General features: G+C 38.4%; 1 protein-coding gene across 3 annotated transcripts in view; it reads right to left on the bottom strand.

Moving 5' to 3' along the window:
* ATG10 (autophagy related 10) overlaps positions 1–26,281 on the bottom strand; it is an 83,261-nt gene that overhangs the window by 8,324 nt on the left and 48,656 nt on the right. For all 3 annotated transcript variants that reach the window (XM_074570278.1, XM_074570280.1, XM_074570279.1), the window contains 2 exons: positions 22,752–22,878; positions 14,889–14,986 (listed from right to left, as the gene is read on the bottom strand). In XM_074570278.1, the coding sequence (XP_074426379.1) occupies positions 14,889–14,986; positions 22,752–22,878 (225 nt within the window). The remainder of the gene's footprint in view (positions 1–14,888; positions 14,987–22,751; positions 22,879–26,281) is intronic.

The following is a 26,281-nucleotide window of genomic DNA, read 5'->3' as shown; positions in this document are numbered from 1 at the left end:
CTTTCTCTATGTGGTGTAAGAAGGCCTCTTCCCATAAAGTCCATGAGGGACGTGAAGGGTTGATCAACCGTCCTTCACCTCTCCTGTCATCATTTACTAATGAAACTGGACCCATCACAGGGTCACCAAGAGTTAAGAGGCAACTTCATCCCCACTCCTGTGCAGTGCCTACAGCACAGTGAAACTCTAATACACGAATCTGAACAGTGGCAAAGACTGAGTAGTTCCTAAGTACAATTAAGTCTAAAACTTCTGTCAGACTGGATTATGTCATTTTATCAAGCAGTGCATATAGGAAATACTATCCATGTCAGATTTAAATTAAAAATAAACATTACTTCAGGTAACGGGTAATTGCCTGTAGGTATCTGTACTGTGCTCTGCTCTTCACTTCCCCAGCCAGCAGGTATTTTGTTGTCAGTACATCTCTTGTAACAGCACGATTTATTTTCTCTGTCATAACTGGAGCTCTTCCAGTAGTAATGACTTCTATTTTCTCCAGTGCTACGTTAAACTGCCTTCAAGCATCCATCATAACATTTATGGTCTCTCCATTTATGATAGTGCAAGGGATTTGTGCCTGAAACTGCCTCTTCCCCAATCCAGTTTGCATGATGTTGCTTTGCAAAAATAAATTCATGCAGGGGTGTCAAAACTTTCATGCAGGATACGACCACCAAACACCACAGACAGGACCAATTCTTTTCAGACATTTTCCCAGCAGTGTTCACAATCCCAGTCATCAGGTCAGAAAAAGAAGGCAGGATTAATAGAATACGTCCCCCACAATCTCTTCCATTTAGGGAAATGGAAAATACTGATGCAACGAATAAAGAAGTTGCATGCCCTTCCCTTTTTGCCAATTTTTGACCACACTTACTGAAACAAATGCCTGTTTTTAAGTAAAAATCCTTCACACATTATGATACTGTATTTTATGTTCTTGAATTCAGTGTATCCTCTTTTTCGTTCCTTATTTTTACATACATCAATAATAACTTGCTTGTTAATAAAATCCAACTTTCCTCATTCAGAAAGAAAGTAATAAAATTTTGCTTTTCACATGGACTGCATGTCCCACAACCAGAACAGGAACTGGGCAGCTGTGGAACTTAAAACTGTGTTGAACTTGCAGTTAAAGGGATTACTTTGTGCTTAAATTACACATGTGCTCAGGTTCGCGCGTAGAAAGTGAGTAACATTTTTATGAATGAGGGCTAGGGAGACTCGAAGCCTGGACACTGAAGCCAGATGAGTACATGAGTGTTGTGTTTACAGGGACCAGTAACAGTGCTTGCAAAGGCAACAGGACAGCAACAGTTGTCACAATAAAAATGTTCCAAACTCCTCTCTCTCCCCTTCTCCTCGCAGAAGATTTTCCTCTAATAATGGAATTACTACAACAGAAACCCTATGGAATCACTATGTTGCAGACACAACGCTAAGGAACTATAATTACACAGGGAACTTTTATCATCCTGATAGAAGGTGTAGATCATAGTAATAAAGCAGTTGTTAGGATGCTAATTGTACAGGGCTTCTCCACCCTACTGACACAGGTCGCAACATTTCTATCACTATGGCCATTTCATAAAAATAATGTTTTAGTAATAGGATTGGCATTGGTTACAGAGAAATTAAAATTAAAAAAAAAAAATCAGAGAGGGCAAAATGGCTGTTGAAATAAATCTGCTTGCTGTAATAGCCATCAACTCCAAAAAAGCCTAAAAAAAAAAGTCATCAGCTCCAAAAAGACATTTATCCTAGTGGACATGGGATACAGTTTATTACCTGGGACAGGTGACGTATTTATAGTCGCCTTGATTTCAATTTACAAGCAGAAGCCAAGCCATCCTACCGATATAACTGAGGAAAGTTTCTACAACTTTGCTGTAAAACCCAGAGAAGCGCTCCCACTGCTAAGCCCGCTGAAGATGAAACAACATTCTTCTGCCTGTAACGGGTGCTGAAGAATGACTATCAAAGTGCAACTACTGCTCTTCTCCTGCATTTTCTTCGACAATCAAAATAAAGCTCCAACAGTACTGAGCAAGGGAAAACTTGAAGGGACCCTGCTGAAACAAAGAAGTGCAAACTAGACCAAAAAAGCACATTTCTGTCATTACTGAACTTCTTTTTGGAGGAGAAGGCTGCAGAGGGATTTTGATTTATGCTCAAGCTCCTCTTTGCAGATGAGCAGTTGCAATTGCCCTGATGATTTAACGTATGTGCTCCCTGTGTATTTCAAAAGACACACCAACTAACTTTAGTGACAAGTTTTTATTAATACTTTTACTGCTACTAACCCCACACAGCCAACTAAGCTGGATCCTATCCTTCTTTCATCAAATATGAGGCCCAAGCTAAAAACAAACAACTAAGGTTTTTTTTCCTGAGGAAAACAGAGTTGCTTTGGCAGATCCTAGAACACATACGAGGACCCTTAACGCAGCCAGAATTTCTGTAAGATGAACCACACCTACCACTTTGTACTTATGGTTTCAAATCCATCACAGCCACAAAAGTGGAAATGCAGGTTCTGAAGGAACAAACACTTCACGGCACAAACTGCTCTTTTCGTAAAGGACGTCTTAAAGTCCTGCTAATGTCATTAAGCCTGGCAGATCACAGCCTGAATGCCGCCTCTTGACTACAGATTGCAGTAAAACCGTGTTTTCTTTCGGACAGAGCTCTGGCCCCCACGCTCCACGCACACACCACTTCTACACTGCTAACTTATTGCTGTGTATGTTGACAGCTGCGGCTTCTGCTGACTGTGACAGCTGAATATGTCTACAGTTCGATGCCACAAAAACATCAATCTTGCTCTGCCATTTTTAAAGCTATCAGAACTATCAGGGTGCATCCAAAACAGGAACAATACCTCTATCCACGATCTTTGAAGACAGCTTTACTTCTCTTGTACAATGTGCAGTGCAAGTCAGAAAGTCACAGAAAAAGCAAATTTGCCAGAAGTGCTTTCAAGAGTGGCACATAGAAATTGTTTTAAATCAGAAGTTGTACTTCAGTTTACTTTACATCTTCCTATTTTAGGTGTATTCAAAAGATAAATATATTCTCCATATAGTGATTTCTATAACTAGGACAATGATAAAAACAGAGAAGATTGACACAAGATCTGGTGTGCATATGCGCTTTTTGTGCAGAGCTAACCTGTTATTGTAATACTTGATACTACAGAATAAAAAACATAATAACTAGATGACCAAGACCTATTTCATATTTCATCCCCCAGGTCAGTTCATCTGCCTGATTCTAGAATATTAACAGTTTTGAGGGGGTGGTGATCCTGTTTTACAATTTATAATTTTATTATTTTTTGAAAAGTTATTAAATAACTTTTGAATATTGAATAACACAAAATCCTTGAAAGACATACCTAAGAGGTAATGGAGCACAAGCACAACGTTAGAGCCAATACTGCTGATATTTATATATCTATATATTTATATATTTTCATATTTTATATATAGAATAAGGTTTGAATTACTGGTTTTAAGAAAAAGAGGAATCAAAGCACTAGGTGACGCTCAGACAAAACTATGTCTTTAAAGCTTAAACTTTCCACAGGCATGTAACTTGCGTTTAGGATTCTTTAAGAAAACTTTATAGTTAAAATTGGCAGGACCATAGTTATATTGTCAAGAAATGGCATCTCAACCATTTTCCTAAGAAAATAAACAGATGATTCTTCTTCCATGCTTGCCAAAATAAGATTAATTCAGTTGTCACCATTTCAGTTATGTAGCATATAGTCTTAATTAATTACTATTTAAAATCTGTTCTTAAGTTAAGAGATTCATCTAAGGTGCAAAACTGCAATATACAACAAGCTGTGGAAGTACGGAAAAGATACTGGAGACAGATTTCCTACCCTGATTAAAAAATGGTAAGTTAAGAAAAAAAACCACACTGGCATTTGACAAATGTGCCCCAAAAGGGTTCATTTTATAATCCCAGGGACTCCTGGACAAAAAGATACTGGGAAGACAGATTTCATAAGACTTTTGAGTTTGAAATATTGTAACCAGCAAATGGATGGCATATATTCCTACCTCCTCTTTACTGTTTATCAAGAAGCTGGTATGACTGATAGCTATAACAGTCACAAGACAGACAATTACCACAAGGTAATGAATGGAAAGCAAATTTCTGCTGCAGCAGAGCAGCAGAACACTAATTTAACTATATCAAATATAAGGAGGCAATGACGTGCCCATGGAACTGTGACTCAACCCTCATTTTGAGTTCAGGCCAAAGGAAGACTTTCTTTGTTCCTCGTCTCTCCATATAGTGGCAGATGTCTGTGCTCCCCTCCTCCAGTCAAAGCATCTTATTATGATACTACCTATCATTTGAAATAACTTTTGTTGGACCAAGTACTCTGAATCACTATTGCACCTGTATACCCAATGTTCTTACGTGGACACTGTAGGACTGTCAATATTCTTGGTGATTCTCCTAGTGACAGACTCAATGTAAGGCTACAAACTTGCTACTGCCTGAAAGTCAGTTCTGTCACAAGTTTGCCCAAGGTACTTATGGATGCCTACATGCAGCATGGTGGAGTCAGAGGCTGAACAGGAATTAGCAACCACCACAACAGCAAAGGCTGGCATGACAAAGGTGGGCAACAGAAAACAACAAAAGGACACTGAAACTGTCTCCTGCAAGGCTAAAGTGCCCGTCTCAGGACTGTAGCTAAATGTTTTGATGAAACAGGTATTTGGAGTTTAGAAAAGACTTTGATCACATCAGTGTCCTGGTCAACACAGGCCTGAAACACCAAGCTCTTCTGAGAGCATGGAAGAGCTACAGCTTATGGAAGTTTGAACCCACCATTTCTATAGGAGCCATAGCTCCCACCCTGTGGGTGGGTTTTGGGTGGTCTCTCTCCTTATTCTTGAAACAGGCTGCTATGCAGTCAGAAATACAATATATAAAAAGAGGAGCCAAAAAGGGACTCCAGTTGACTTTCAACTTTGAGGGCTCTCAGGTGGTCTTCTGAGCATTGGAGATTTTACGCAGCATCATAGACAAGTCTGACAAGATGGAGTAAATTCATGTCCTTGGATGAATTCACTTTCTTTTTTGAACCTCATGACTGCCATGAAAACCTAGGAAATGCCTGACTGGACTGGACCAATGGCCCATCTAGCAATGGATCCTGTCTCCAACAGCGGCAGTTGGAACGGCTATTTTGGGAGAACATGAGCCTGGACTTTTTCTGTGGTTCACTCACCTTGTACTGCTCCAGCATTTCTGCTGTATTAGGGGTGATGGAGGACACATTCCTGCCTGGTAATTTTGCATCCATTTATGGACAAGTGGTCTCATGAATTTGTCTAAATGCTTTTGAACTGCTGATACCATCTGCTTCCACAACTTGAGAGCACAGGTGCTTAGGCATCAATTGCTTTCTGTTAACACGGATACCTAACTTCCATTTAAATGGCAGTTATAATGCTTTTTTATTAAAAAAAAAAAAGGGGCTTGGCCAAAAGCCCTTGCTGCAGAAAATAAAAAGGGAAATTGTTATGAAGTTTTCAACACCTTGTGACCATTCCAGTTGCCTCTGAAATGGAGCTGAATGTGTCATAATGGTATCCACTTCTTCCATATTGTGCAACCAATGTTGTTGTCTATTTTACAATTTTTCACAAGAACATTCAATAAGGGGGAATGTTCAGTAGGCAGCTCCATTCCAGTACTGAATTGTTAGAGGTCATGGCAAGAGCAGAAGAGCAACCAACCTCTGCCTAGAAGGAGAAATGCCAGACCAGGGAGGGAACCCGCTATTACAACTTCTTCCACAACACCTCTACTTGGGAAGTTCTGTGGAAGCAAAGCTACTGCCAGATAAATTATCTGTAAATGCAATGTGTAGCACTGAAACAGTTTTTCTACAGAAGATGAAAAGAATAAAGAGAGTCAATACTATTACATCATAATTCATTCAATTAATTACATATCTTGTGGAAAATCTCATCAAATCTTTGTTTCAGAATAACTGATCAACTCAAGTAACAACAGTACCAGGACTTGAAAGTCTACCCTGAATTGTGCCCCAGAAATTGGCAAGGATCCTCCTAGAGCTTTTTATCTCTATATGTAAATTATCCATTAAGCCTCTGTATTTGTTCTACATCATTTAGTATTAGTCCACTATTTGGTCTTTTCCTCCTATGAAATTAGTCGGACTAGGTTTATGTCCATAAAGTCTTAATGGGAAAAGAATGATTAAACTGTAGGGCAGCTACAGATTATTAATTAATGTTTAGCTTTAAAATAAAACCTACTTGCTAGCTTGTGCAATGCTACCACTTGGTTTAAACCACAGAAGTTCAATACATCACGGAAAATTTTAATCGGAAATAAATATCCACACAGCTTTCCCATTCTTAGATTTTTCCCTATGAAACAGCTTTCCAATCCATACTGGTAAAACTCCCTTTCCTCAGGAAGTTGTACTAATAATTTTCCAAAAATATTATCAGGGGATCCATAGCAACTGTTGATATGACTCAAAATGATTTAAGAGCGATCTTAGCAACCTTCTGTTAAGATATACTGTATACAGCCTCCCCCACTTAGCAAAATCCCACAATATGGCAAGAAAGATTTGTATGTCTAAGAATAGCTACCTACACACATTTTTCAAGATGACTGAACCATAATGATTTAAATCTTCCCTACCACAGTTTCAGCAAGATGTGCCTCTACAACACTACATCAATGTGTTCTGTTCAGAGTTTTGAATCTTTCTCCTTTTTTAAATCAAACCATTAACATCCCTGACATTTTAGAAATAATGTTTATTGATTTTCCTGTTAACACTGCTATAAATTAAGTGATGTAATGGACAGGATTATTGAAGTACTATAAAGAATACATCTTCCAGATTCTTAACTACATATTGAAAAAGAGCAGACTCTGGATTAATACAGAAATAGTGCAGTTCTATGCTGTTATTTGGGTAGTTTAGGTTTGCTTGACTACTTTTGATATGACAGAATGGACATACAACAGAGATGGTATTACAACCACCTGCTAAGTATCAAACGACAGAAGAAAAACACCTCATTCAGATGAAATTGAGAAATAAGTGTTGCAAAAAAAACAGACGCAGGAGAATTCTTTATCACTTACTATTTTGAAACTTAAGACAGAGTTGCAAACTCATCCCTCTTTGTAGTAGAACTACGATTAGTAAATGGAAGCAGCTTTATTCATTGCAGGTGAGGACTCCAAAAAGGGCTGAACAGTCTGACCCTGAAGGTGCATGAACAGCGCAGAAGGGAACCAGCAGAATCCCCTTCAGTCTTCACTTGGCTAGCATTGTTTTCAACAGTCCACACCTTTTTATTCTAAAGTGAGCCTTTAAGCTACGACTTGAAGCACTGCAGAGGATCTTTTAATAGACTATCACATGGACAACAATGATCTCCCATATTTAAGAATTTATTCAAGGTTATAGAACAGCAGAAACACACCAGAGGAGAAATAAACTTTGAAAGAAAGTGTATTTGCAGAGATCGTTATTCATAAGTTAGACCATTAGGTTTATCTTTTCTGCATGCCATGAAGGAGAGGCTCATGAAAAAGAAGTTTTACGAGAAGACGGAGTGACAGAATAACACAATCAATGCTGCCACAGGAGACTTCTCATTCCTAAGAATCCTGAAGGTTTTTGCATCCTTCTGGAAGCAGAATTTCAGACTGGCAGAAGATCTGAGTTGATATCATCCTAAAGCTTAGATTTGCATTATCCTCAGAAACTGCTGCATTTACAGTCAGTACCAGAATGCTCTGAATGACTTTTTCTGGAGAGACAGCAAAGTGTTAAACGAGCAAAATGATGATTTATTGTTGGCAAATCCAGAACCAAGGTATCACACATGAAATGTGTCCACTCCTGTGTCTGCAGAAAGCGCCCTGCACACACACCCCTAAGTCACATTTTGGTAACAGAAGTAACTGTGTCTGAACAGTTTTGGTTAAAAATGGTGGGAGGGGGAGGGATGTACGGACACATGTGCTCTGTGACTTCCATAATACTTCAGTGTCCTGACTCACAGATTAGTTTTTTAGACTACTTCTGCAGGACCTTCGAGTCACCAAGCTTTCATTCTTCTTTTATTGGGCAGTTTTTCAACTGTTGAGCCTCCTGTAATAATGCAATTCGATTTCTATCCTTGGATGTTTGATTTTACATTCCATCATCACTAAGCATTGATTAAGCCTTAGCACATATATTTGATTGTGTTTATGACTATGTTTTCTCAGGGGAAGGTCAGGCTTTATGACAACATCACACCGTTAAAAAGAAAATTTTTGGTGATACTTGGTACTGACTGTGATTGGGTTCATTCATCAGCTTTTAATATTCTCTTGCTAGTTTGCTTCTATGCAGGAAAATATAACTAAGACATGGACTTGCATAAGCGATAAGAATAAAAAATGCACTTGAGTACATATGTTCAAGGGCTTTTATCTAAAATTCATAAAGTTATTACTTAGCTTCATTGTAGGCTTAGAAATTCATGTTTTTCAGTGTTGCCTCTCCCCACAGGAAAAAAAAACCCACACCATTTCTGTTACTGGGCATGTGCATAAACTACATCTTGAAAAAGTGATCAGTTTATGGCCGATGCCCTGATATGACTCCCAGAGTATGTGTGTGACAGCAATGCAGGTAGCCCGTAGGTGTTCACGCCACATGCCTACCAAAGCAGGTCTTGCACAAACACACCAAAAAGGAAGACGAGTAGGCAGTTATACCTCCCCTTTACTCTACAAGCAAGTAGAGAACTCACCTGAGACACAAGAGACCCAGATTCACATTTCTTTTCTGCTAGATTTTATCTCTTGACCTCCTCGGAGAGCAGTTCACTGTTGACCTACATGGTATTCTGAGGTGGGAATGCTTCACTTCCCCTTGTTGTTCTACTTTTTATACACTTTTATAAATACCAATCAGGGCAAAGACAGGATGAAAATTTACTAGTGTCTTTACCCATTTTTTTCAATCTGATAAATAATCTACTATTCTTAAACAAGTTTCAGAAGGTGCCTGGGAAATAAATGGGTCTCAGTTTACCTTCCAATAAGTGCGTGTGTACATCAACAATCCAGTACCGTTTCACACTCTCCGCAAAAAACAATGACTCAAGTGGATGCGGAGACTACACTACTGTCTTGGTCCTTGCTGCAGGTACTTTGAAATAGTTTCTGAGCACCCAGCCACACCAGGATGAAAACTCAGGCACTGCCACTGCCTATCCCATACCCATTCTAACAAAAAAGGGCTTCAGTCAAGACTGTCACCTCAGCAACTTTCCAGAGAAAATCAGTTATCTTATCGCTGGAAAAATGTAAACATGGATGACTAGGACAGCTGAGCAACTCTGTTCATTGTTTTTTAATTTATATTTTTAAATAGTTCAATTATTATTTGAAAGTTTGGCCATTAGACATACAGTAAAACTTTCAAAGCAGCTTTACTGCTATATGCAATAATGTGTATAGCTTATATGAAGTGTGTATATAGTATCTGGGGAAGTTATTATGCTCTTAAATCTTCATGATTATCAGGCCATAATTTTGAAAAGCAGGTTTCTAAAACTTAAGAGGACAAAATCTAATATTCTCAGGTACTTATGACCTCTGTATTTCCAACTTTTACAGCAGGATCTAATACCACATAGTCTGAAGACAGAAGTTCTGACTATAACCATACCGTCACCTCCTGCTGCTTCACATCTCCCATTCATCTTGGTGGAAATTTCCAAAATGATAAAAGGCAAAATGTAGCCTTTACAGACCGAACTTTAGTTATCCCTGTCTTTTAAATTCCTGGTCGTTAAATCATGCACTACTATGTGGTAAAATATGTTCACTTTTATAATCAGAAAGATTTCTTCCCCTTTGTTTCATTTCTATTCTCTATTCTCTGTTGTGGAACCTTTTTCCTGTTCTTGTGTTTTTTTCCTTTAGGATTGTCTCATCATTTAGCATTCAACTATGGCACTTTGGACTGCTGCCAACTTAACTATGCCTCTGGTATATTACACCTGGATATTAATGTGGTGGATCTGCTGTTCAATTACACAAAGAAGGACAGTTATGTTTGAGCTGTTTTACACAATGCCACTATGTATTTACCTAAAACTATGCTGGAGTTCTCTGCTCAATATCAAAGTACATGAGAGAAAAAGACATGTCTCTCCTGCTGCCATCCATTACCACAATGCCTTACTTCATCATTCTTTTGTCTAGACTTTTCTTCCCATTTACTGTAACTTAACTTTCTTTTAGGAGGATATACTTGCCTGATTTTTTGGATAATGTGTCTTGTTTTTGTTTTCCACTATTACTTGAAACCTCTCCAGAACCTTAGCATTATTTTTACATTCATCCTACTCGCCGCTTCTCACAGTCTAACATATCTGTCTTTTTCTCCCCCCATCTTCCAAACACCTAGATCTCTTATTTGCTTTTATGGCTGCTATATAAGTGGCTTAACAAATACTTCTAAAAAGCAATGCAATCAGGAAAAACACCAGGGCTGGCAGCCTGAGGAGCCCGGAAGGTTACCCAGCATGGTGGTACGGGGGATGCAGGGCCGGGATTCCACCCTAAGTCAAGCTGAACGGGAAAATCTAACTGAGAGCCAACAGAGGAAAGCTCTGTTTGTCTGCAGTTCAGGAAAGGCTACAAAGACTTGGAAGGGAGCTTCTTGTAAAGAGTACATTTCCAGCATCCATTAATTCAAAAAGGTGAAGAGGCATTCTTTTGTGTAGAATGTGTAGAGAGAAATAACTATCTTCAAAAGCACCCACCAAGTTACAAGCAAACTATTCAGGAGACAGGCATGCGATTTCTGCAATTCCATTACTGACTCTTTGTAAAAAGAAGCTAAAATCACAGTTGGCAACAGTTCTGAAATGCAACAGTAATCCATAAATACTCCTTAATTTTCCTGTCGTTGCAGAATTAAGCTACTTCCAGCTCACACAGATCTTACCAGGTGTGCTAAATTGATGTCATTATAAGCCATCAGGAAATACCCACAGAGACCTGTAGCAACATTTAGAAGTTTTGTTAAACAGCTGTGTGTTATAATTGATTTGTATTATTTAAAACAGCTAAAGCAAGTTACCGACGGATGTAGAAAGGGATGACTGAAGACTCCAGGGAGATTTAACTCAGAAGAAAGCCAATCATAGGAACTTCATTTGAGCATTTTAAGATTATTACTAGAGGAAGTGCAATTAAATCATCACCATTTATCAATTATCATTATAAAATACTGTGCAACCTTATCATGTTAATTTATTTATGAGAAGGTAACTAGTTGACTTCTGCTTTTTGCAACAAAAATAATATAGTCAGTAAAAATATTTGAAGATGCTTTCTCTGAAAATGAGTGTGACTTTCCACAATACTCAGAACTAACTAAAAAAGTTCAAATGTTACATAAAATTACATTTTGCCAAAAAGCTAAATTCCTTGGAGCTTAGGCAGTGTCTCAGTTCCTGATCTCAGATATATTTTACCATATAGAGTATTAGTCAAAATACAGTTGTATCAAAAATGTGCACAGGCATGGAACCCATATTTCATAAAATACATGGACTATAAGTCCCAAACGATTATTGTAAGATCGTGGCGTTGGGAGAAAAAAAGACAGTATGATTTTCTTTTTCTAATCTGCCAACTATTGAATGAAAGTGCAAAATCAGCCCTAGTTAAAAATTCTGTAGCATTATGTGTGGAGAGTGGTAAACTCAATTTTTCTTCCCAGTGGTGGATTGCTTGTAGAATTTAAAATTTGTATCTGTTTTGGAGCAAAATCCTAAAGCTTTTGTCTCTGTCGTTCACGTGTACTGAGAGTTCAAGCCTGATTTGGTGAGTTTGCCCAGTGACTTGCATTATACGATCTGTGTCCCTGCAGGCAAAGCCTAACCCACATAACAAAATGGGTCAGCAGAAAAGCAGAAAAAGAGAAAACTCTGTATTTCAATTCAGAACCCTGATTCATTTGAGGTGGAAAAATACTCTTCTTCTTATAGACCTAACTCTTGCTTTGATCTGAGGCTTACAGGCTAGTGCTTACAGGATGTTTTTATTATCTTTCATAATTCCTTTGAGAATACTCTGATTTTTACTGCTGTTTTATAGTTGGACTGGCATATGCCTCTCTCAGTTTACAAGGGGAAGTGTTTGTTGCATCATTGGTTGCTGGCACTGAAAATACGATAGTGTTGATGCTGCTAATTGTACTGGTGCTTTCCTCTGCCCTGATTCTGCTCCAGAGATGTACGTGTCCACAAGCCATGCATTCCTTTGTCTTCTCATCATTTGACTGAATGACCATAAGCAAATGCACCCTCACTGCCTGGTGCCTTTCTGCTTTCATCTAAAATTAAAACTGTAGACCTCTTAAAGCTGCGTTCCCAGAGGCTCTCTCTCACAGCCATGTGGGAAAGTGCATTTCCAACCCAGGAATGCAGCTGGGGCCTTTGGACCAAGTTCAATACCGAGGTAAAGCAGGCTAACCTCCCTGAAGCCAGTGGAATTCAACGGCATTGAGACACAAGTACACAGTGTTCTGGGAGAAGGCGTACATACAAATGGTGTAGAAAAAAAAAGTAAAGTAATCCCAAATTACGTAGTGGGATTGCTGGAAAATCTTAACTTCTCTGGCTTCTGCTACCTGCCAGCAGTTCCAGTTCTGTGCTATCAGCCTGAGGTACAGCATATATTACTCTAGGATAAGCAGCTTGACTTAGTTTGTAATCTCCTTACTTAATGGAAAGTCACCTTGATGTTCTGTTCAATAGTATTCTGCTGCTATAACATTGCCAATTTCTCCAAAATGTTTTTCCTTACATCTTAGTTTGTGCTCGTCACTGGACCCACATTGGCTGAACCGCCTTTGGAGAGGTGTCACAGAGACAACGGGTTCATCATTCCACACGTTTTACCACATATAAAACCTGTTTCTGCAAGCCTTTGTGTGCATGTACCTTACGTACATCTCTAGTTATTAGATGCAGGACAGTTTTACTTTACTGTTCCTTTAGAGGCAAAAATAATGTCTGTGTGGGAGTGACCAGGTTTTCCTTTTGGCCTGCACCACTCTGATTTAACACGTTCCAAACATACTGTTTACGCTTTATTCTCAGTAGTATTGCATTACGATTTATTACCTATAGAGAGCTGTAGGTTCTTGCAGTGCTTTGCAGATGAATAGAAAGAGACTGCTTTCTACAGAGGAGCTTGAACACGGCATGAGGCCACAGCATAGTCTGAGCATAGAGAAGGCCACCACCTCTGGAGCACACGTAGCAGATGGTCCTGGACATTTTTGCAGGTGGGAATATAAACTATCCACAAGCCAGAACAGCTCAGCTGGGAAATACCAGAGATGTCAGCCCTAAAGGATACCTAGCATCTGACCACGGGGTTACTGGTCAATGTCTACTGGGAACGGAAGAAGGTGGATGGAGTGAAGGCAAAGTTAATCGCATCCTCTGCCTCTCTATGCAGAAACAGTTACGATTTAGCTACAAATCTGAAACTTCAGCTTTAAATTATAAAACTTTACTGAGAAATCTGAACTGCAATACTTTCTTGTGCAGAAAATCACTTATCTGCTACCATATTACATTATTTTATTAAAACCTTTTTTCATCTTCATTCTGCAGTAAACAAGTCAGGTAATACTTTATGTAAAAGCGTGTATTACAAGAATCTGCAAACTCACAACCAGAATTCAGACATACAGAGCAAACATCAGAAAACCAATGCTTGTTAAGTTCTCAGGGAGCTATTATAATATAAATAACAGTCCGTGGCTGCAAAAACATGAATGCTGCTTGTGTTCCCATGATTGAGTACCATCTACAAATAGGCATGCTGTAATTAAATTGTATTAGTTGAATTAAGGAAACACCTGTAGAACTCAATTGAGGTTACATCCCTGTTGTGCCAGCTGCTGTGGTAAGAGACCTATGTACCTGGAAACGCTAAAATCAAAAAGTCAAGGAAGGAAAGGGGAGGAAGAAAGGACACATTAATGTCTTTGTCCGATGATAAAAAATTCACACCTGGAGAGTTTCCATTCTTTGTCCAAACTTGCAGTGGAGCCCTGGAGCTGAGGGAATAAACCAGAGCCACCAACTCTGCTCTGAACTGTACCTCGCTCTTCCATGAACGAGTGTGACCGTTTTCAAGAGAGCCATCATCACAAGTCTGGGAATGGTTGCTGAAATGATCTGGTGACTTTAAAACCACTTAAATAAAAGTGGCTTGAATAGCTCTAAAAAAAGGCAGTGATATCACAGTTTACTAATCTGCTTCCTCTTCTAAAACGTGGCATTCATTAACTACTGATTCTTAAGGACATTAGTCAGCAATAACATTATTTGATTGAGAGACCAATTTTCTCTCCTTCAATCCTAAGGATTGCAAGTCTATTTAAAATTGAAAATTACACAGTCTTTTTTGGTAATTTGATTAATAGACAATCTGTGAAATGTTACCCTCATATATTTTACTTACATAAATAAGTCTACTTTTGTATTTACCCAAACTCACGATTACTCAGAATTTGCTTGAAGTTTTCAGGATTGGCTTGAAAAAGTATTTTAAAAGAAAGATACTGTCACGTTAAGTCTTACATTGTGAACAGCCATATATTCCTCAAAATCCAGGACTAAAACTATTGTTGGTAACTGGCTCAGCACAACTTCAGTTAGACTTTTGTCTATTTTACTTGTATCCAGGAGGGGAATAAGGCCATGGAGGATTCAGGCATATATTGCATTCATTAATTTTGTAAAGGACCAGTGGTTTCTCACCTGCTGTGTAATAGTGTCCCAGGGCCCCTCCAGCAGACGAGCCTGGTAGCATGCATGAACACTTTTCCATATTTCATCCAGAGTTAAAGGTCTTCCATCTGTGAGGGGGGGAAACAACCACCCACAGTCAAAGCTCTTAAACATGCTGTATCTTTAATACTGAATAGCAAAAGTAAATCTGAAAATACTGATTATTTGGAAGCAGATGGAAAAAATAATAGCAAAACGTGACTGAGCCGCTTCTGGCCCCATAACTCCAAAGGAGCATTGCTCAAATCCTGACTGAAGGTGCATATACAACTATCCTAAATTCCCTGTTCACCTGTATTCTGTCACCTGAGTTTCTGGTTGTAAGGTGTGAAGTTAAACTGATTTTGTAAAACAATGCTTGGATAAAATAAATTTAAAACCACAAATTAATATAATGAACAGTTATCTCAAGTAAATACACGCAATTCATAGTGAAAGGGCAGAAAAAAATCTAAGGAATTCTGCACACAAAATTTTACTGGATTTTGTTAACCTGCACGCCGATAATTTGTTCTTGAGCTGCATTTATATACCATTGTTGCATCAGGTTTTTAGTTGTGATGTTAGAATTATGCCAAGATATTAGTGTCTACCACTTAGAAAATAAGCATGTCAGTTTTTCCTGAATATTTGATTTTGGCAAACAGCAACAGAATATTTTGATATACTTTCAATAAGTAGCTTCATCTTGGCATTTATTAGGTGTCAGAAACCATTATCCTGTAATAAATAGCTTTATTCTACTGACAGTTTCATGTCTGTAAAATGAACAAGATTTATTCACCCAATTAACATTTGAATGCCATGTTTAGATATAAGTTAAAACCAGCTGCCTACAGCCTCTGTTTTATCTTATTTTCCGCACATATTTATAAAAAAAGCACTGAGTTTATATAAGCACCATATAGCAGAAGCATGTGGCAAATATAGCGTCTGAGAGGGTAACAGCATATTAACTAGCTATACCATGCCATCCTCATGAATGTGAGACTTGTTAGAGCGTCCTGCTCTCTGTCTTATGATGGCAGATACAAGACCTGTGCTGGAGACGGTCTAACATTTGCTAAGAAATTTGTTACAAGAGCCTAGGTTAACTTTAGAAGGATGTATTTATGCTCAGATCATCTGTGTGCAGGTAGTACAAGATGCCATGCTTACTTGCAATTTTCTGTTTTCTATTCAACCTGCAAAGACAATCCAGAGAATGTCCAAATGTAAAATCTAGAACAACACATGTTCTAATGCAAAATTCGATTTGCCACTCTAGATTTTGTTCTGTACACCTTTCTTTGTATCTGTGAATTTTTGTAGCAACACTTGAGCAAATTCAGACTGTAGACACAGAATGGATTACTCTGACTCTAACCATTAATCTCATTTACAGAAACGATCAAATATTATTGAAGCATTAATCATATTATAGTTAAAATTGAGTTTTGCCTTTACCTCATGGATTTTATTACTTCATGTATGAGAAGCAGTATATGTTCCATCATATATCAGTATAGATTTATTTTCATTTCATGGAAAAATACAAAAACATCCAAACTGAAAGTTTCACTTCACATTAGAGTGAGATCACAGACAGTAAAATACTTAAATAGTTAATATAGAGTAATTGCAATATTTCATATAGGAACAAAAAAATGATCTGGGCATTCTGATTATATATTGATTATATATACTTATTAACTTATATATTGAAATATGCTTAGATTTAAATTTCCCTAGATTTTGAATTTTCTGCTCTATTTTAATATATTTCACTAAGCTTTAAATGAGTTTGAATTAAGACCATTTTTTTAACCAAGTAAGCTTTTATACCTGCTCCCAAATATTGTGTTCCTGTAAACTCTTATTTAAGTGACTAGCGCAGAAGACAGGAGGCCATATGCAGCAGGAAAGAATAAGTTATCAATACTTAAAATGGATGTGAGGTTCAGCTAGCCAGGTTAGCTGGGAACTGCAAGACCCTTGCAAAAGGAGAGGAGGGCAGATGGGCAGTTTCCCCATCCTCTTCTGTGGGGTGAAGACCTGAAAGTCTATTGAAAGAGTCTCCTCTCTCTACAAAACAAAATTAAAATAAAATAAAACAAAACAACTATACTTAAAATGACTGACAGAAGGACCCACTTTAGGTAATCTGGCTGGAGGTGTGTTTTGTACTTTAAAACTCCTCCGTTTGTGTGGTCATCTGCTTAGGATGATATAACAGAATCCATTTTATTCATGAGCTCCCATATTTGCACAAAACACATCTGTATTCCTTGGGCACTTTTAGACCCCCTTTTTCTGGGCTGCCACCACACGCATGTTTAGCAGCCCTGTTACACATTCCTGCAACCCACTGAGACCTCCACAACCAGCTGGGCTGACAGAGCAGTCCATAATTGTTGCTGCTAGCAAAAAGGGGCCACTGTGGCACCTGCTGAGCCAGGAAGCCTCTCCACTTCTTGCCTCACTCTTTCCTGTGATGGAGCCGAACTCAAAAAGTTCAGACAGAAAAAGAAGGCAACAGCAGCACCAAGCCGAGAGAACTGGCGGGAGAGGAACGCAGAGGTTTCAGATGCACCCAGCAGTGCGTTTACTCACCATCCACCCAGGAGGACATGGCTGCTGAGGTGCTTGCAAGCTTGTCCCAAGTCTTACCCCAAGTCTAGCTGGGAGCGGGTGTGCAGACAGAAGTGGAAGTTTGGGTTATATGTACATTTTGTATCATTCACCTGATTTAAACAATCACAGAGAGCAAAAGGAAACAGCTGCTTGTGGGTCATGTCAGGTTTACTGTACGTCTCTCTGAAGCTCCATGTGTGTAATGCCACCAGTCTGGCACACGACACAGCATCAGCTCATCAGTACTAACCCAGGCTCTTGGAAATGCAGACTCTGAAACAATAAACTTGACATCTACCCAGCCAAGAAAGGCCAAAAGAGCCTGGGAAGTGACCAACTAAGATTTTTGTTGAGAGAAAGGAGATAAGGGATGGGAGTCAAGAACTCATAAGTATGGGTTCTGTCCCTCCCATTAACTATGGGCTTGAGTCAACTAGTTCATCTGCCTTAATAGTCAGGCAAGAACAACTACAGCCTTTCTATCACAAACCTAAACTTTTATTATTTAAACTGTGTAGACTATAAGAAACATTTCTGAGAAAAGCTTCTTGATGGTCCATTTGGGGTTAACTCCTTTATGTCACCACAAATAAGAAACAGTTAAAAAGCACATGGCTGAGTGCCCTCTCATAGCAGCAAGGTGTGTCATTAAGATGACATATGAGTTGCAGCTCCCAGCCGACTTGGCACCTTAACTTCTGCAAAGAGCAGAAATTCTTTAGGCATACACATTTTATGTACATTTTCAAAGAAAAATTTCAGGCATCCCATCTTGTTGTATTTTGTTTTCTTGATACGGACTGAGAGCTTTTAATAATTTCTTTGATTTCTAATTAAAGGTTATTTAACACTTCTGGTGAAATGGTGCACAAATTGTTTTGAGGCTTCATTCTGGCATACTTTCCAAAGAAATAGTAGGTTTTTGTACTCTTAAGAAACCACTGCTACAAAAGAAAAAACACCCTTACAGCTTAGGAGAATATTTGATTATACAAACTATTCAATTTTATTTATGTCCAAAGCCATGATAAAACCAGTTCCGACAGGACATGGTCTTAAGAGGAGGTATTTTTCTGAGAAAGGACATAGTGGTTACATGCTTTTGAGTTCAGGGAGTAAGTCTATATTCCGGAAAGCACATCAGTCAGGCCCAGTACGGTTATGAATACAGAAATTCATGCCTTCAGGGTTGGAGGAAGTTACATTATCTTATAAGCTCCCTCTCTCTAACCACTGATTAGCATGGTTTTTATTGGCAGGGATCTATCTGCATGTCAGAGAGCTAGACATATTTTGAGCAGGTCAACTTGAAAATCCCATTCCTTCTCTCTTTTCTAGAAGAGTTAGGCTGCAGTCCTTATTGACTCCCATTAGTTCTGCTCTTTCTTTTCAGTGCTTAGCCAGCATTCATGATTCCTCCTCTACCTTTGTAGGAAAAATAAGAAGCAAAGTGTGCAGTAAGCCATTATTTTCTTAACATACAGGGTGATTCCTGAAAGATGCCCTTGTCCACCTGTGACTATGTTGCTGCTACCTCACCATCGGTGCAAGAGGTTTTTGAATGTATGGATTTAGACGACTACAGTTCAGGAAAAGACCAAAAGTTCCTTGACATCTTAAAGACTAAGAAAAGGGGAAAACACTCTGCTGATTAAAGAAAGCTTACTGGACCTAGCCCAGCCCATCTGGCTGATGCCAGCATTGAAGGGGAAGGCTAATTGCCTATACCATCTGTCTCTAAGAGGGCTAATTGCTGACATCAGATATCAGCAGGGCTTCATGCATTTCTTCAGCTACCTATTTGGTAATTGCAAAAGCCAGAGAAAGGAAGAAGGGCTCCCATTTCTGAAAGGTATGGCATGCGTAAGACTGATTTTGGAGAAAGGACATCTAGTTCTCTGAGACTCTGAGGTATGGAGGACCACTGCCTCAAGCTCCTGACACAGACTAAGACTTCAGTAGGTCTGAATTTAGGAATATATGCCACATGGGGAGTATCATGAGGTAGTGAAAAATGTTTCTTACGTGTATATATATAGCCTAAAAATATCTTCTTGTACCCTATAATGTTCCCAAACATCTTTCCAGACATAGTCATCACACTTAATCATTATAAATACAATGAAGTATTTGTCCTTTCACAGAACAAGATCTTCCCTGTACATCTATCCCCAGAGACTACCAAAAACCTTTGATGTCTCTCAAAATGTTTTAGGCCTGTTGCAATTAAGATTTCAAAACCTTACCTTGTACTACCTTACATATCAAACTTCATCTCACGAAAAAAAGAGGTCTGAAGATGACTTCCATAAAATAAGTTATTTCATACAAATTAGACAGCAGCAAGGATAGGGATACAATGCAACTTTTGTCCTTCTGCAGGAATAACTGATCTGTACTGTTTGAGCAAAATTGCTAGCACAGAGGAATGAAAACTGGGTGTCTTCACTGACACAAGCTCCTGAAGATGCCAACCACACTCAAGATGACAGCAAAATCTCCCCAGCAACTCTCCTGGAACCTCCTTTTCCTAGGAGGGACTATGAGAGACCCAGTGAATGAAAACTGGACTCACATACGATGGAAGAAAGGCAGGATTTAACTGTTCTAGATTTAAAGAGCAGAGATTTGGACAGGCTGGCACCAGTTGCTATTATAACACAGAAAGTGAGGAAGTGAATATTGCAAAACAAGCAGAACTACTTAGGTAGGTCGAACAGAAGAATTATTATTTCCTAGGCAGGCCTCGAGGTGTAATGGCCACTTAACATACTGCCAGAGAGGAAGCAGAGTTTTGAATTCAAAGTCTGTGCCCTGCTGCTGGGGAAGACAAGATGGGGCAGGGTGGTGGAAACACTGGAAGGATTATAGCTCACCTTCGCCTCCTGCAACAAGCTCTAATTAACATGAGGATCAGTATGGACAGGATTCAAGGGAAACCATGAACAGCTCACAAGAGACTTGTGAGGAACCGATTCTGTTACTTAATCTACAAATAATGGTAGGAATTTAGACTGGGAAATTGATGTGGGTCTCAGAAGATTCTTCCCTGATTATTTCAGATGAGGAATGCGGTGAATATTACTAGTTGTCTGAGAAACAAGGTGAGGAGCTTATCACATGAAGACTATTACCTGAAAGGAAAAAAATCAGGGCATTACCAAGAGTTTTCCTCATGCCAGGTTCAAGACAAGACAAAAGAAGCTTCGCTCAGATATCTCAAGTGATTGTGAGTGACTGTCATCTGCACATTCCTGAAAACCCCATGCTGGGACCCTCAGATACAGACACAGTGCAGCATAAGTGGGCAAACAACAGAATTTTTCATTTTCAAAAGTAAGATATCCATAATTAAAATCAGAGAATACTAGCTGAAAACACTATAGGAAAAATACTTATTGCCAGCATTTTGTATCTTTCTCTCTTCAAGAGTCAGAGAATGTTAAATGTTAAAAGAGAATGTTAAATGCTGACGAGAACCCAGGTGACTTCAGGAATTATCTAAAAAAAGTCCTTGTTTTTCCATTGTGGAAAATTCCCAAGAAGTGTTTCAAAACATAATTGTACTTGTAGGAACAATTACAGTTTTGTACTGCAAGGGGAGCTGTTGGCACATAATACTACGATTGTGCATTAGATCATCCACTAGCTTCTGTAATATCCACTTCCAGCTATAAGGAGTCATGTTTCAACACCTCCGATTCCCTGATGCTGACAAGCTAAACAACTTGTTTTGTCTCTGGGAGCTCTTCTCTGGTGATTAACTGCTTATGGTGAATACTAATTATATGAAAGTACAGTACAGTAGAAATAGTGTCCTATTTCCTCTACCTGCAGCGTCTCCATCCTCTTCTGTACAGACAGTGCACTATTAATTCAGCTAAAACCAAGAAGATGTCATTTTTCAGGACCACAAATAGGTTAATCTGTCTCTTACAGCAAAACTTTCTTTATCTTCCTGTCTGCACAATAAGTTTAAAGGCAAAACACTGCATATTTGTAAATGCCTATAATAATTCCAGAAATAAATTTGCAGCAGGATGTGTGCAAATGAGTTCTGTTGGTGGTAAAGGCAGAGCAATGTCCCCAATTCCCCACGTCCCAGTTTGAAAATTTACCCCAAATTATCCATTCCTGAAACTGCACCTCAGACTAAAATCTTTCCACCAGGGAGTCTATGAGAATTTGTTCTTCAATTTTAAATCTGAAGTGCCTTTTAAAACGCTAACACTGCAAAATTAGAAATCATTAAACAATATAAGGCAGAGAGTGATTAAATCTACCAAACACATTCAAAGCAGCTTAAGCTACTTTTTAATTAAAAAGGAAAAGATATCACTGGCAACATTCAGACATCTTTATCTAGATAAAGTTAGGAGGTTATTCAAAACACAAAAGATGCTGATGCTACCATGCAGGAGACTGAATGAAATGACTTGAAGATTTCAATCCCTCCGCCCTAGGTACACAGTCCTCAGGCAGAGAGGAACAGAGCACAGGCAGTGCTGCAGCGTGATCACTCTATGTTTTCTGATTAAATAAGTGACACTAACAGCGGCCTTGGAGGGAGGCTGTGTGTTCCTCCTTCCTTCCTGACAGGATGGTGAGTGAAATCACAGTGGCTATAGCAATTGAGTAATGGGTGACAAGATGTACGTATCAGGCAGGAAAGAAGATCAGTTAGTGTTTCAAGAGCCAGTTTTAATAGATAGAAAAAGGCAATACCTTATTGGCATTATTTTGTATTTTTTTAAGGAGCATATTTAAATAGAAAACAGCATATGCTTTTAAAGGTACATTCAGACCCCACCCTTGTGGCTCAAATTCAGGCTCCAAAGAAACAGACACAGTTCTGCTGAAGCACTGTAATTATGTCCACTTATTTTGTAGCCAAATTCGAACCTGCAGCTTTAAGTTTTTGTATTCATTTAACGGAAAGAACAAGAAAAATGACCAGCAGTTTTAGTCAACCACAGGCAAGGTGCCAGGAGCCAAAGATCAGCCTCCTTCAGGCTGAGATGATATCATCTACTCCAAAGTCCTGAAGCTCTGTGTCTGAAGTATTACAAAATTTACTGGTGAACAGCCTCATCTCTTACTTTCTTATTACCTATGATCATTACTCTGTTCCTCAATTTAATACAAAATCTGTGGTTTTAACATCTGTTGCATCCAATTTATTTTTGTTCTTCCCTTTGTCTAATAGAAGATTGGTCTTACCTAAAAAGCATGCCCTAAAATAAAGCACAGGGACTTGGTAGCTGCTGGAGTACAAGATGTGATATTCATAGCGAATCACTTCTTCTGTTGCACAAACTCCAGCTACTTGAGAATCATCCAAAGACTCCTAAAACAACAAACATGAACACAGTAATACATCAACTTTTTTATTTGTATCAAGGGAAAAGTAATTACCACTATTGTAATAAATTCAATAAATATACAGAACAGAAATAATGGCAATCACCCCTTTCACAGCACTACTTATTTAAATTCCCAAAGGAATTTTTCAATACCAGCAAGAAAATCACAAAAGTCCAAAACCTACAGAGCATCTTACAGACTTACTTCCATAAACAGTGAACTATGTGTAAGCATTTACAGAACTGAGGTCTTTTTAAGTGCAGGCTGCTTTTGTAAGCAAAAGACAAAAGCTCTCTAAAATCTTTACGGCATGATGACTAGTACAATAAGGTGACTACAGCTGCATATCTACTCATTACCTTTAGTGTAGACCATTTTAGAAGTGTATCCTTAAATAATCTGGTTTTGCTGGCCAAAACCAAATCAAATGTATCTATCAAAAATTCTCTGTTCTACTTTCTTTAAAGGCTTTTTGCCAGAGGTTGTTTTTGCTAATAATACTTCTGAAACTGAGACAATTTTTTCCTGTTAATGCATATTTCAGGTGTAAATTTAAGTAAAGTTTATTGTAGGTTTGAAAGAAATCAGAAGAGATGGAACTTACTGTGTTGAGATATACCCCAGCCACAGCATAACTTTCCTAACATTTCAAATTTATGTTCGAACAGTGCTAAGCACCCAGTTGTTTTGACTTTTCTAAAATTTGTAGATACTCAACACCTCTGAAAATGGAACCATTAAATTAATAATGCCATTAAAATTAAGTGTTAGAACAAACTTTCCAAGAAGACACTATAGGTATGGGCTTGTTCGGTTTTCAAACACCCAAATTTACATGCATGAACTAAGCAATCATAATGCCCCACAGGTTGGGTGTGCATTTCAGAACTTGACTATTGCCAAGCAACTGTGAATACTGGCTGACTGTCTCTGTCCAAGCAAAATAAAAAAGACTGAACAGGAAAGAAGAACCAGCATCCTTTGAACACTATACTGGTTTAACACACAAGAAATTTAAAGCTATTTTGCATTTTTATCTCACATCCTTAATTCAGCTCATGAATTAATACCAATGAATCAATCTATGAAGAGATGTAAGAACTGACAAACTACAACAATAATGACACAAAGTATTTTCAATTTTTTTTTGATAGCCCACATAAAAGTGACTTCCCCAAATTTAGTGTGCTAGACAACCAGATGCTGCTAAGGCACATGGACAGAAGATCACAAATGGAAAGCCCACACCTCGGGAAGCTACAGACAAAGGTACTGTAAATACATTTTTGGACATTACATGAGAAAATCGTAGATGCTCATAGAGCAGACGGTTTCCAGGAAATTCTGGACAGCTGCAGGAATGGTTGATTTTAGCTCATCAGGAAACAGATATCTAAAGCACTGAAAGGGAACGCTAAAGAAAGTGCTCTCTTCATTAACCTAGTTTTAAAGACTGTATGTGAAGGGATACGAAAGACAACTTGCCAGAAGGGACAATGATGGTTACCCTAACTGACTTCATGGGACAGCTAAAGTTAGGTACGCTATGCCCAGTTCCCATGTAAAGGTGTAACAGACTAAGAAGGCAAGTTCTTTTCCTCCTCACACACATCATACCCTCCGATCAGATGTGAAATACAGACTAAAAAAATCTGTTGAGGAAAACAGAAATTTCTTCTCTACAGTAAGCTGAACTTACTTTAAGAGGGATCCATATTCAATGCTTTAATGAGAATAGTAAAAGAAAGAATAGCAGCAGCCTGTGGTAACAGAAAACAAAACACAACTAGGGGTGGGAACGAGAGAGTCCACAATCACCACTGAACCTACATTAAAATTTACAAAACCCTTTCAGAACAACCTCCTGGAATCAAAACCATACTGCTTTACAGACATTAATGTTTCATCAGATACTATGACCTTGCCTATTGCTTAGTCACTAGCTTACCTTGGCCTTAAAAAATAATTCTCCTGGAAATGGTAAGACTACCTGTTCATGTATTAAATACTATTGTTCTAGAAAAAATCTGTATTATACACATACTTCTCTCTTCTGCTTTCTTTATATAAGGTAAAATGACTGTATACCCTCACATAAATATTGGTATCTAATTTATGACTATTTCAGACTGAATGATAAAGAAGCCATATGCAAATGGCTCCAAATAGTCCAAATACTTAGGAAGAGAAGTATGTTAATGCTCAAAAATGCAATACTCAAACTCATATACCCTTAGGGAAAACACGCTTTATACATTGCAGAAAGTCATAAATTAAGCTAGGAACAACTTCATCATTAGGATTCAACTTCCTGGGTTAGCACTGATTTCAGCTGGTAAGCAACTTCTATCTTCATTTTCTGGATGAGGAAAAGGAAAACAAAGGAGAGACTTTCTAATTTCATTGTTCCTTGAGACGGCCACTGAGAAACCTTGAGAATTGCTGCCATTGCCAGACAGACATTAGATGGTGAGGTACTTCCCAAAACATACTATAACTTCCAGAGAAAGGTGGTTTTATCCAGTGGCCTTCCAGAAGATGTGCATAGTTTGATGGCAGGAGAGGCAGCAGAGAAGGGAAGAAGGCAGCTTTACTGCTTTACTCTTTAGGGCAGCAGAATATCTTTGGACACATTTATTTTGCATTATCCTGGATTTTTTTGACTGATAGTTTAGGCAGTTTCCAAAACCAAGCATTCAGCTGAATACCAAGTTCAAAGAAGCTTTGAAACCGACATTCTTCTGCTCTGTATCAAGACAGACTTTGGTCTACTACAAAGTTTCTACACTTATTCATAAGTTTCTGATACTCAGATCTCTTTTTCCGCTATTTCTAGTAACAAGTGGGTGCACTGTATTTGTGATCTGCATACAAAGGCAGACAGCTGATCCTTAGGGTTACCTCTAATCCCCTTTCCCCTTTCAGTAAACAGCAGTTTCAAGACTTTTTACAGAGAAAGATACAGCATTGATGTGTAATCCTGTACTTTACAGTCTCTGTAAGTACGATGCACTGTATTTATACAGAGAGAGTACATTTTGGAGCCTAAAAGTTTTGATGGTATCTCTCTAGCTGATGAGATGAACTTTGCTGATGAGATGAATAAAATGAGTACAGTCATTTTAGGTGATCTTTGGAACATCTAAAAATCTATGCATGGCTGAATAAAGCCATGGAGCCTCAGAGTTCTATATCAGCCCAAAAGAAGAGATTTATTTTTCACTCTTTCACCAACTACTGATAAAGCCATAAATATAACACACAGGTATAACGTATTAAAAAAAAAAAGACCACAGAATTTTATTTCTATTATTCCTAAATTTCTATTTATGTCATATGACAGGCTATTTAAGTTTTTTTTCTTCAAGTAACTGTTCTATTTCCCT

The sequence above is a fragment of the Larus michahellis genome, chromosome Z (assembly GCF_964199755.1).
Source record: "Larus michahellis chromosome Z, bLarMic1.1, whole genome shotgun sequence".
Classification (NCBI taxonomy): domain Eukaryota; kingdom Metazoa; phylum Chordata; class Aves; order Charadriiformes; family Laridae; genus Larus; species Larus michahellis.
Note: the sequence above shows the minus strand (reverse complement) of the source record. Positions and strands in the feature narration are given on the sequence as shown.